Source organism: Macaca nemestrina, chromosome 12, assembly GCF_043159975.1.
Source record: "Macaca nemestrina isolate mMacNem1 chromosome 12, mMacNem.hap1, whole genome shotgun sequence".
NCBI classification, from domain to species: domain Eukaryota; kingdom Metazoa; phylum Chordata; class Mammalia; order Primates; family Cercopithecidae; genus Macaca; species Macaca nemestrina.
In genome coordinates, this window is record NC_092136.1 from 123,291,655 (window position 1) to 123,304,438 (window position 12,784).

Here is a 12,784-nt window from a genome sequence, read left to right on the forward strand (position 1 = left end):
AAGCTGAGGTGGGAGAATCACTGGAGCCCAGGAGGTGGAGGCTGCAGTGAGCCATAATCATGCTACTGCACTCCAGCCTGGGCAACAGAGTGAGACCCTGTCAAAAAAAAAAAAAAAAAAAGAAAGAAAGAAAAAAGAAAACAAACAAATAATATTTATAAAATATATAAAATATGTATAAAGTATAAAGAAGAAATGACAATTGCAGGAGTACCTCTCACCTGTTCTGCTCCATTGCATGTGACTGCTTTATACATTTTCAGTGCTGTGTACTGTTCCACCTTAAGAAGATAACACAAGGCATGTATCCTTTCTGTTGATAGACATTTGTTTTCAGGGTTTTTGTTTTGCTTTTGTTGTTAGGTGGAATGCTATTTAAAGTTTTTCGTGCATGCCTCCGAATGTGAGTTGCTTCCATTATTGGAGTAGAACTGTTAGGTGTTAGAGGATGCAATCATCCAACTTTATTACATAATACCACATAATTTTCTTAGGGAGTTGAAGCAGTATACACTCCTACTAGCTCCTTTCCAACACTTGATATTATTTGATTTTTAATTTTTGTCAATGGGAAGAGTATGTGATGACATCTCACTAGAGTTCCAATTTATATTTTCCTGAGTACTAATGAATTGAGCTCCTTTTTATATGTTTATTGCTTTCTCTTCTGAAAATGCTAACTCAAATCATTTGTCTGTTTTCAGAATTATCCTTCTTTTTCTCATTGGTTTGTAGGAATTTTTAATAAATTCTGTGGACAGTTCCTTTCTCAAGCAATATGTGTTGCAAATGTTTTCTCTTAGAACAGCCTTGTCTTTTCTCTCTATGATCTCTTTGGATGATTGAAGTTTTTAACTTTATTGTGGCTGAATCTGTCATTTTCTTCCTTTATGGGAATTGTTTCTGGGTCAGTTGTTTAGGAAACTCTCAGGGTGCAATCAGTGTAAGAGTCAGTTTGTGATTATGATTTATCAGAGGAGATTATTCTTCCTCCTTTGTTCAACATCAAGGTTTAGGGCAGGCAATTTTCCTTTTAGTTCCTGGGCAGCATTTGTGCATTTCTTTCAAGTGCATCCTTACAGTGAGAGTGTAGTCCACTGGCACCCACTTTATGAGGCAATCGCCTCTGGATTCTCTCACCACTTGTGGGCTTTGGGAGTTATCTCTAGTGTGCTCTGGGAGGCCCTGAAAACTGAAGCCTAGTTTCACTATTTTCTGCCATCACTACATTTTTGACCTTTAAATATTTCTTATTTTTTTTTGATAGCTCATCAAGCACTTTTAATTTCTTTTTTTTTTCTATTTTATCTGTGTATATGCCATAGTGCCAGAAATGGAAGTCTTTGCAATCTAGTTTCCTCTAAGCAATTCTTATCCTTCCTGAAATGCAAATGTCGGGGAGCAGCCAGATTGCAGGGAGTCAGGCAGAAGCAGGAGAATCTGTGTATTCATTCTTAGAGGTTATGTTACTGCTTGCGATTTACTAACCAGGAACTTTTCAAACCATGGAGACTGCTTCTCACGGAGGTGAGAAGATAAAGAGGGAAGTTAGATGAGGAACATTTTTCCCATCTCACTTGGTCTTAGTCTTTACCTCAGAAAGCATTTCCATGTTTCTTCAAAGCTGTGTTTGGATCACCTTTTGAGATTTTCTTTCTCTTTTCTTCTTCTTTTTTTTTTTTTTTTGATGGTCTTGCTCTGTTGCCCAGTCTGGAGTACAGTGGCATGATCTCGACTCACTGCAACCTCCGCCTCCCAGGTTCCAGTGATTCTCCTGCCTCAGCCTCCCAAGTCTCTGGGATTATAGGCGTGTGCCACCATGTGTGGCTAATTTTTGTATTTTTAGTAGAGACGGGCTTTCACCATGTTGGCAAGGCTGGTCTCGAATTCCTGACCTCAGGTGGTCCACCCATCTCAGCCTCCCAAAGTGCTGGAATTACAGGTGTGAGCCACCATGGCCAGCCGAGTTTTCTTTATGGACCACAAAAGTGGAATCTGTCTCCAGGGCCCTGTGAGAAGCGCTGTTTCAGAAACAAGAGAGAGCCAAGGGGAATTCGAGGCAGATGATGGTCACTCAACCCAGTGGGCTCTCCTGTTCTTCCTTCCCTTTTGGGTTCCTCACATCACACACAGACACTAAAGCCAGCTAACTCATCAGTAACAGAAGAGATTTAGTCTTGGTTTAGTCTCTTTTTTACTTACTGCCTGGATTCTTTTTCTCCTGGGAGCATGTAAGCTTTTATAAACCAGCTTGTCTGATAGAGAAGGAAATTTTTTATAAACATACATATTGATTAAGACAATAGGTTTTTGAGCTAGGGATGCCTGCCTTCAAATTCCAGACTTGCAGCTTGCTAGCTGTTTGACATTAGGCAAATTAAGGCACTACAGTTAGGCTGGCCGGGGTGGCTCATACCTGCAATTCTAATGCTTTGGGAGGCTGAGGTGGGTGGATCACCTGAGGTCAGGAGTTCGAGACCAGCCTGGTCAACATGGTGAAACCCCATCTCTACTAAAAATACAAAAATTACCTGGGCACTGTGGTGCGCGCCTATAATCTCAGCTACTCAGGAGACTGAGGCAGGAGAATTGCTTGAACCCGGCCGGCAGAGATTGCAATGAGCTGAGATTGCACCACTGCACTCCAGCCTGGGCGACAGAGTGAGACTTCGTCTCAAAAAAAAAAATAAATAAAAAAGACACTACAGTTAGTCTTCAGTGGCATTATCTGAAAAATCGTGAGGTACTGCCTTATACCATGGATATGAGGATTTAGTAAGAGAATACATGCAAAATGCTTAGCTTGATGCCTGACATAACTAACCCTCAATATACTCTTCTTAGTAGTTGAGAAGGAGTTGACTTTGTGGAGTTTTGTTTTTGTAGTTAAAAAAAAAAAACAAAAAACAGCTAGAGCAAAAGCCAAAAACTTTTACAGTTACAGTAATGTGTTTTTAATATAGTACTTGGACATCTTTGATCCTTATGTGTTACTTGTGATCAGAGCAGTTGATGGGCCAGGATGAGAATACAGTATTCACGTGTACCTGGAGTACTCTCAGGGACATTTGCCTCGGGGCTGGATCACATGACCTGGTATTTCCATTGAGTGAATTATCTGGGTCACAAAGGACAACTCTTTGTACTTCTGGAATCTGTTGCATCCCTTCAGTATCTGTGCTGAAAGTATGGCCTGGGTACAGGCTCCAGGAGCTTTAAAAACGTAACTTCGGATGTGTTCAGAAGTCCTGGCAGCATTTGAGGGTTGTCTGGCATGGGGCTATGGATAGATCCATTCCGCAGCCAAGGGCTGCTTCGGGAACACCTTTCTGAAAACTCAGTATACCTTACTTTTTTCTTTCATTTTTTACTAGTGGAATCAGGTCACAAAAGCTTAGTATACCTTAAAGAGTGTTTCTTCTGGACCATGTGGACATTGGAGAGATAACATGGTGTTTTTAGTTCGGTTTGAGTAAGGTCACTTCAATGCTTGCTTCTAGTACCCCTACAATACCCAAGCCCTCCTCCTCAGTGGGGATATAGAGCTAGCTGAACGACACACAGCCCTTGTCTCCATGGTGCTTATCCTCTAAAAAGAACAAAGCAGATTTGTTGCCCAGGCTGGATTGCAGTGGTGGGATCTGGGCTCACTGCAACCTCTGTCTCTCTGGTTCAAGCGATTGTCTTGCCTCAGCCTCCCGAGTAACTGGGATTACAAGCACGTGCCACCACGCCCAGCTAAATTTTGTATTTTTAGTAGAGACGAGGTTTCGCCACGTTGGCCAGGCTGGTCTCAAACTCCTGACCTCAAGGGATCCGCCGCCTTGGGCTCCCAAAGTGCTAGGATTACGGGCATGAGCCACCATGCTTGGCCAAAGGAGAGATGATCACTTTTTCTCACTTTAGAGGGTCAAGTATAGATGATGTCCATACAGCAAGAGGATGTCTGCAGATTGTTTTATGGGCAAACTTTAGGGTAAAGGCTTGTTATGGTTTGATTGTTTTGGAGCAAGTTTCCGCGTAAAGCTTTATTATCATGGTTCAGTTGAAGGTTGCTATTTCATAATTAATCTCTTTGTTCGTTGTCACCCATCCGCATTACTGACCCAGATAGTAATGCAGGGAAAGAGAGAAAGGAATCATACAGCCAGGGAAGCTGTTGGTACTGGAACTCCCAGGCCCCAGCCTGGAGGATCTGATTTAGGAGGAGCCTCTTCCCCCTTCTCAGTGAACTGTTACGTTCCAGCTAGAGTTGAAAATCCTGGTCCTGCCTTACTGGGGCGCTGTGGCTGGTCTGCATCTTCTTGGAGCCCAGGATTGGTGATCATGTGGCTTAAATCCTAAACCAGGCCTTTGTAGTCGGTCACCTTAAAAGGATCCCTGGCCCCAGGTGACAATGTGCTGCCCTGCCACCAGCAGTTGCTGCCTCACCTTGCCTCCAGAAGTCAGGCAATTTCCCCAGCAGGAGGAGAGAACTGTGCATTCTGTGTGCAGCACACTGCCTGGGAGCACGTGGCCCTGCTTGCCCCGCCTTGCTGGGGAGAGGGTGAGGATTTTATTTAAGGTGGTCTTGTGTGCCTGGATGCCCCAGGCACGTACCTCGGGGCCTCTGAGTCTGCTTGGATTCCAGAGGTGTGCAGAGGAACTAGGGTCCAGGTTCTCCTCTCCGGCAGGGGTGGGGCGTTTTAACCCCTGGGTGGATGCTGATAGAAGTGCTCATCTTCAGATATTTCTACCCCCTCCTCTTCCTTCCTGGCACCACATTCCTCATACACCCTCTCCCTGATATTCTGTCCCATCCTGGGACTAAACGTGTGCTGTGTCTTTAAATGGGCGGAAGTGGCTGGCAGTGCTTTGCTTGAGTACTGCATTGATTAGGAGATTATATGGAGCTGCGGGAGCTGCCGCCTGGGGGAAGAGAGGTGCAGGTTCTGCTAGGTTTGTGCTCTCCTCCCAGGCTCTCCTTGGCTTCCTTCCCCAAAGCAGCTCAGAGCCGGTATGAGGTGAGGGTGGGGGGCAGCCGGCCCGCCTGGCTGTTGACGGCAAGTCCAGGGTTTGTTTCGCACAGCCTTGCCAGCGTTACCCATCCTCATCAGAAACTGGCAGCGACAGCCACAGCTCGGGCAGGCGGCTCCAGCCCCAGGCTGGATTTGCAGAATCTGTCCTTCGTCTCCAAGCCCAGCTTTCAGCTGGGAAACGGGGAAGAAGGGGCAGTGGCAGCAGTTCTTCTGGCTCTTTCTCCCTTTCTCTCTTTCTCTTTCTGTGTTCAAGTCACATTACATGGGATTCTGTTCTTTTGGGACTTCGTCATCTTTTCCAATATGTCCTGGGACCTCCGGAGCTGTAACGGGGATGCTAAGGACACGGTCAGTGGATTATCGTGACTGTACTAATGAAAGGATTCAAGCTCTCCTGGTAAGTAGAGGAGGGATAGGGAGCCTTCCTCTTCTGCCTTTCTTCAGCCCTGTGCTCCCCCCAGCACCCTCAAGAGGTCCCCTTCATTGATGCCATCTCACCAGGCATCGAGGGGTTCAGATGTGGGGACTAGGCACTTTAAAAGTTGGGGTACTCTCCCTGGCTCCTCCAGCTTCTATACTGCTTCTGTATTTTCCTTACCTTCTTCGAGGGCAGGGGTTTTGTGGAAGTTGGGGGGCAGTGGAGAGAACCAAACTGCAGCTAAAAGGTTCTCCAACTTCGAGTACGTGAGGAGTGGTGTGCACAGAGGGAACTTGATAATAGAGAAACAGCCCTTCCCTTTGGCGAGGTGTTGTGCGTCTGCATCAGGCTGGGGGTGCGGTTGTACTCTTCCTGAGCCCTGACCAACACGTGATTTTGCGGGGCCGCGGGGGCCCTTTCTCACGTCAGCTGCTTAGGGCAGGCAGTCCCTAGGGGCATCCCTCTGAGGGGCCAGGCTCCATCTTCTAGGATGCCTGGTGTCCAGAGGCAAGTGGGCCGCTGCCTACCCCAACGCAAACACTCACCTTGGGCCTTGGCAGGTGCCTCTTCCTGGGCTTAATATTGGGACATTAAAGGCATCTCTTGCTTGGGGTGTGGGAGTAGCTGTATTCTAGCTACAGAAGTAGTCAGAATATTTTTACCTTCCATTTAAAAAATAAAACCTTCACCTCTCCCTCTTTTTTGACCCAATAAGGAGATTGCATGGGCAGGTGAATTGGCTTTTTATCTGGTAGAGAAACTGCAGATTTTGTTGGAAAACTTTGCCATACCAGGGATCCGGTACCCCTGCAGGGTGGCATGTGAGGCTGCCTGAGGCCTCCTTCAGAGGAGAAAGGCTCCTTGGACTGGGGAGGGAGCTTTCTCTCCCTGAAGAGGGTGGAGGGTAGGAGGAGGAGGATGAGCTTGGGAGAGCTCCCTGCAGGGATGAGTCCCTGCCTTCATTGCGGCTGGCTGTCCACGCATGGGGTGGGGAGGTGGCAGCTCACATCGCTGAATGAAAGGTTGATTTTCAGAGTCAGGTATGGATGTTGAGTGATTTAAGGCATGGGGTCCTAACCTGGCTCTGGGCCACATTTGGCTTTCCAGGCACCTCTACCCTAGATTAAACCCTGACAGAATGTCTAGTCCAGCCCTCCTCCTTTAGGGAAGAGGGTCCATTAGTGGGTCTTGAAAAGGCACTTTGCAGAAGGCAAAGGGAGGTGCTTAGTTTCTGCAAGTGTAACTCTCAAGAACTGCGAGGCCCCAAGAGGTGAGGAGCACCAGTTACCCCCAGCTGGGAGTTTCTTTTCCTCAAGTTTTGCTGTCCCTCTCTCTTATGTTTAGTCCTTGCTTTCTGGGGGTCTGGTACCCCATTCTTTCTGGGTGGGAGGCTATGAGCAGAGTTTATTGTCACTGGGAGTTCCAGGTCCAGACCAGCAGCTAAAGCTGTTCTTTATTCCTCAGTAGAGCCGTGCTTGGTCTGTAGCTTGGATGCGGCCTCCCAGAAAAGCCCAGGGGCTGCAGGGACACTGGGCTCTTCATCAGAAATCGCTCAGCATCCTTCCGCACCCCTGCTGTCAGCACACCCAGCTTGGGGCTGAGGGGTAGCTTGGCTGTCATTCAGGATGAGACATCACTTTAACAGAAGGCTCTCGGCTCAGCCTGGGTTGGTCCTCAGGGATGTGCAGAGATGTTTGCCTTTAAAAATCTGCCTTGAGCATCTCTTGATGCATTTCAACAAGGACAGCAGTGTTAATCTGGGAACTGTAATTGGGATAATTTTGTCTTCTTCAGCCAAATAAAATTTTACAAGGGTGGGACAATTTTGTCATTTATCTCTGCATTGATACCGTTAGATCCTGTGACCCATTGTCTCATTAAGTACAGATCCATTTTGGTCCAGGGGCCAAACCTTGTAGTTGTGGATGAAATGTGGCTCCCTTTGGCAGTATCCCAACTGGTACTCCCAACTCTCTGGTACTCAGGTACTGATACTCAGGATACTAATGCTGGTACTCTGGTACTGGTACTCAGGGTACTCCCTACTCTTCCAACAAGGAGACTTGGTAGAAGCAAGGTGACCAAATCTATTGACTACCTTGATAGCACTGTCTGCATATGGAAATTATAATGTTTGAATTATTTCTAGAAACAACTCTGTAATGCCTACTATGGGTTGGTGATATTAAAAAAATGATGATAAATACTGATAAGAACGATGGCGACCAACATTTGCTGAAACTACGTGTCAAGCACCACAGTAAACTCTTTACATGTATTAACTCACGTGGAGCTCACAGTGTTATGAAAAGAATCCCCATTTTATGGGTGGGGAAACAGACACAGAGTTTAAGTGACTTGCGTGAAGGTGTGCAGATAGGAACCAGGCTTTGGGCTTGCACAGGGTAAGTTTCCCCAGTGATTCACCTGTCCCTGGTTACTCTTCTTCTCTAGTATAATTTCCACTCCATGTAATGCCATGCTAGACACCGGCTTTTTTTCATGTTCCATTGTCTCTTATATTCATTAGGTCAGTTAGTTAGACTTTTAAAAGTGTGTATAAATATGTTTTATCATTTGATTCTTACTATAACCCCATAAAGCAGCTGGTGTCTCCATTTTAGAGTTAGGGAAACTGAGGCACAGAGTGGTAAAGTGAGATTTAATTAAATGAATGCAACTAGTTTGTGGGGAAGCCAGGATACACTCTTATGGCTGGACTGATTTCAGAGTGGGGATTAACTACCACAGTAACAGCAAGGTGTGTCTGTCAGGCCTTCTTTCCCAGAGAGCAGGCTCAGGGTCTGTCCATTCATTTACTCATCTATCTCTTCATTCTACAAATGTTGATCAAGTATTATTTTTGCAGCCCTGTTGTCCACGCATTGTGAAGTTAATAAAATATAAAGGACAATGCTTTGGCTTTGTAGGGGCTGATAGCCTCACAGATGGAAGGAGGCTCCCTCACACCTCTGACACATGTGTACATGCAAGTCAGTAAGTGCTAAGGGACAGATAAGTGTGGTGCACGGCAGACACTCTAGAAGTCCATTTCGGCTGGCATGGCAGAGAAGTCTTATTGGCGTAATTGAAATGTGAGGGAGGTTCAGAGGCTGGACAATTAGGTAAGTAAAGGCTGTACTTCACACAGCTGTACCTCACGGAGTTATGAGAGTGTCACTGAGGATGCTTTTGGATGAAGATGACCTTGACATATGTCTGTGATTGACAAGTGGCTAGACTTTGAGATAGAATCTCCCCCAGTGCAACCCCTCTCTCTCAATAGGGTAGTAGCTTTAGGCTGTCTCGAAAGAGGATTCTATGATTTCTTCTACTGGTAACTTGGTGAGAAAGGTAAGGGCAGTGGTGGAGGAGGCTGAGAGAGGAGGTGGCATTGACAAACAGATGGGGCTATGGCCAGAGCTTCTGTGGGGCATGTAGTGATTTGAAAGCCAAGAAATTGGTTTCTTAAAGAATAACTCACCCATCTTCCACAGCTTCTACATGGTTAATTCTTTTTCTTTTGGTGCCACAAAGATAGTCCTAATTCCTGTAGAGCCTCAGAACCTCAAACACTAAGAAGGTCTCCAATTTTGTGGGGCCGCTCCCCCTCCGGATGGTTCTGGCCCCCACAGGACTAGGGCAGACTGTAGTGACACCTGTCTGAATTCCCTGTCCTCATGTTCCTGGTCATCACCTCTGCTGGGCTTGGTAATGCAGTCTCCAAGAGCCTGGGGTCTGTGACAGACCTTCAGGAAAGTCAGTGTGCTGGAAGAATTTGATTCTGGGGGAAAAAAAAGGTTGAGAGAAAGTATAGCTCTTGACAGAGAGCAGGTGAAGCATTTCTGTGGCGAGGGCTTAGTCCTCAGATGCGGAGAGTTTCGAATTTCTCCGTGTTTGAGTGGGTGGGTGAGCAGTCTTGCTGCTTTCACACTGTTTAGGAGGATGAGCACTGTGTGACAGAAGCTACTCACATTCTTCACCGGTAGCTGGGAGGGTCCTTTTCTTTCTTTCTTTTTTTTTTTTTTTTTACTTCTCCGTATTTCATGACCAATAATGGTCAACAATATTTTATTTGATAGTAAATGTCAGTTGCCTACTGTACCCATTCTCTTCAATCTGTTGTCAAGTGGGGCTCTGTTCATTCTTTAACTGTTGCCTGGACCAAATTATCTATCTCTCTAGATTTCTTTTGTCTTTTCCTTTTTTTTGAGACAGAGTTTCACTCTTGTCACCCAGGCTGGAGTGAAGTGGTAAGATCTTGGCTCACTGCAACCTCCCTGTCCCCCCGGGTTCAAGTGATTCTCCTGCCTCAGCATCTCAGGTAGCTGGGATTACAGGTGTGTGCCACCACACCCAGCTAATTTTTGTATTTTTAGTGGAGATGGGGTTTCACCATGTTGGCCAGGCTGGTCTTGAACTCCCGACTTCAGGTGATCCACCTGCCTTGGCCTCCCAAAGTGCTAGGGTTACAGGCATGAGCCACTGTGCCCGGCCTCAAGATTCTTTCTGTAAGAGGTCTGCTCCAGAGGAGGGAGCCCTAGACATGGCCCCTGCACACCTCCTATAGAGTCAGGCTTCCCAGCTATGGAAATGTTTACCAGAAGGTGAGTTACGGTGAAGGTTGGGGTCACTTCATGGCTTGAGATTCTGGAGAGATGACTCCTGAATTAGAACCTTGTAATCACCTTTTGGCCTGCTGTGTGGCCCTGGTAGGTGACTTCTGTTTGCCTTGGGTGGCGGTGGTTTTGAAAGTGGGATTAAATGACAGTATTGGGTGGATTAGTCGGTCTCTCAGCTTCCTTTTTAGTAATGGTTTAGAAAAAGGCCACAGTCCTGACAGAGCAGGTTGCTTGTGATGTAGACTGTTTGTGCTCTTCTGTAGTCAGCAGGGGACACTGAAAATAAACATTCATTTGAAACTATTAAATATTCATTTACAAACATCGCACAGCAGGCACACCCTCCTGTGAACAGTGTGAGATTTACTTTATTATTCTGTGGGACGGGAATTGGAGTTTTCCCATAGTTCGGTAAGTCCAGGACACTGAGCACTGGTCATCTAGGCATTTAAATCCCTTGAGTGAGAAGGACAGCTCAGGGCGAGGACTGAAACTTCTGACTCTGACAGATTTCTTAAAAGGATAAGAGTTTCTCATCTCTCATCCATGGTTCTACTTTGGTAAACTGTACCTGGCTTGAAATTAGCAGCAATCAATGCTATTTCCTTTGTTGTGTTATTGTCTTTGTCATTACTACTTTAAGAAGAAAGAAAGAATGTAACTTTGTAGCTGGCAGAGATTGTTGCAGATCAGATTATGAGTACCTGAGGTTCATTGATGCTGCTGGCTCAAAGCCCTTACCTCCTGGCCTTCCTGAGGCTTATTGTCATCAAGTTTATTATTGCTGGAAAAGATGGTTTAGAGTTTCTAATTAGAGAACTTGAAGACACTTCTTGTCTCTTGCTGAATTCTTCAGAAGGCTGGACATTTGTCCCCTAAATGAGCTATTAAGGTGAAAAGATGTGATGGACTACATATTGCTAGATGTTTTTGTTAATTTTTTTTTTTTTTTTTTTTTTTTTTGAGATGGAGTTTTGCTCTTGTTGCTTAGGCTGAAGTGCAGTAGGGCAATCTGGGTTCACTACAACCTCCGCCTCCCAGGTTCAAGCGATTCTTCTGTCTCAGCCTCCCAAGTAGCTGGGATTACAGGCATGCACCACCACGCCTGGCTAATTTTGTATTTTTTTAGTAGAGATGGGGTTTTCCCATGTTGGTCAGGCAGGTCTTGAACTCCCGACCTCAGGTGATCTACCCACCTTGGCCTCCCAAAGTGCTAGGATTACAGGCATGAGCCACCATGCATGGCTTGTTTATTAATTCTTAATGCTATTCTTTGGTTTGTGTTTGCAGAAAGATGTTGAACTAAACTGGGTTATGCCATGATAATACCATTCCCTCCCCTCTTCACCCCAACCAGCTTAACTCATGCTAAATTTAGTTCTTGATCACTCCAAGTCCCCTCAGGCTCTGGAAAACTCTCCAGGGAGGCTATCCTGCATGTAGCAGGCAGCTCAGTGATCCGGGCTGTAGAATGTCATGGCCCTGCTACCACAGTGGTCAGGGTGGGGTGGGAAGGAGGGCGTGGCTCTTAATGCTCCTCCCTGAAAGTGAATACACTGTCCCTGCACTTGCCACACATTGACCAGAACTAGTCACGTGGCCCTGCCTGACGGCAGGAAAGCTGGAAAACGTGGCTTCTGAGTGCAGGAAGAGGGGAGAACTGGAAATATGAGTGAGCACTCATCATACATACCACTGCTGCACAGCTGCTTTTATTGCTAGTGTGGGCTTGGGCTCATGCGCCTTCCTAAGACAGAGCAGCACTTCCTTACTGCCTGTAGAATGAAGGCCTTCGTCTGAGATGTCATGGAAGACCTCATGTGACCTTACATGGTAGATTGACACACCATAGACCGCAGGCCAAATTTGGCTTGATGCCAGATTTTGTACAGTGCTTCCTAGCTAGGAATGTTTCTTTACGTTTTTAAATGGTTGAAGAAATTAAGAGAAGGATAATATGACATGCAAAAATTATGTGAAATTCCATAAGTTTTATTGCAACACAGGCATACCAATTTGTTTATATGTTACCAGTGATCGCGTTCATGCTACAACAGCAGAATTGAGTAGTTGTGACACGTCTATGACTGGCTCATCTAAAACATTTATTATCCAGCCTTTTACTCAAAGTTTGCTGCACCCTAGTTTAAGCAAGTAGAGATGCTTCTCAAGTACAACAAAATATGTTTTTACTGGATAAGTCTTAGCTAGTAGTCCTGTTCTAGGTATTGTAATGGTATTGTGATGATAAGGATACTAATAATAATATGTCTAACATTTAATTCACTCTGTATTTTATTTAGTTAGTTAATTTATTTATTTTTATTTTATGTTTTTGAGACAGAGTCTGGCTCTGTCGCCTAGGCTGGAGTACAGTGGGGCAATCTCAGCTCACTGTAACCTCTGCCTTCTGGGTTCAAAAGATTCTCCCGTCTCAGCCTCCCGAGTAGCTGGGATTACAGGCGCCTGCTCCCATGCCAGGTTAATTTTTGTATTTTTAGTAGAGACAAGGTTTTGCCATGTTGGCCAGGCTGGTCTCGAACTCCTGACCTCAAGTATTCCTCCCGCCTCAGCCTCCTGGAGTGCTGGGATTACAGGTGTGAGCCACCGCGCCCAGCCTCACCCTGTATTTAAAATCTTATAAGCTCATAGCATTTTTTTTAAATCTAGGTACAGATTATAAAGATTTTACAGGTGAATAAACTAAAGCACAGAGGAGCCAAGTA

The 12,784-nt window shown here is 45.7% G+C and overlaps 1 protein-coding gene across 8 annotated transcripts in view; it reads left to right on the forward strand.

Moving 5' to 3' along the window:
* LOC105476321 (GRAM domain containing 1B) overlaps window positions 1-12,784 on the forward strand; it is a 274,233-nt gene that overhangs the window by 168,972 nt on the left and 92,477 nt on the right. The window contains exon 1 of one of the 8 annotated variants that reach the window (XM_071075750.1): window positions 4,869-5,415. The exons of the other annotated variants lie outside the window; for them this stretch is intronic. Within the exon in view, the coding sequence (XP_070931851.1) occupies window positions 5,393-5,415 (23 nt within the window). The 5' untranslated portion in view covers window positions 4,869-5,392. Of the gene's footprint in view, window positions 1-4,868; window positions 5,416-12,784 lie in introns of those variants that run through there. 8 annotated transcript variants of the gene reach the window in all.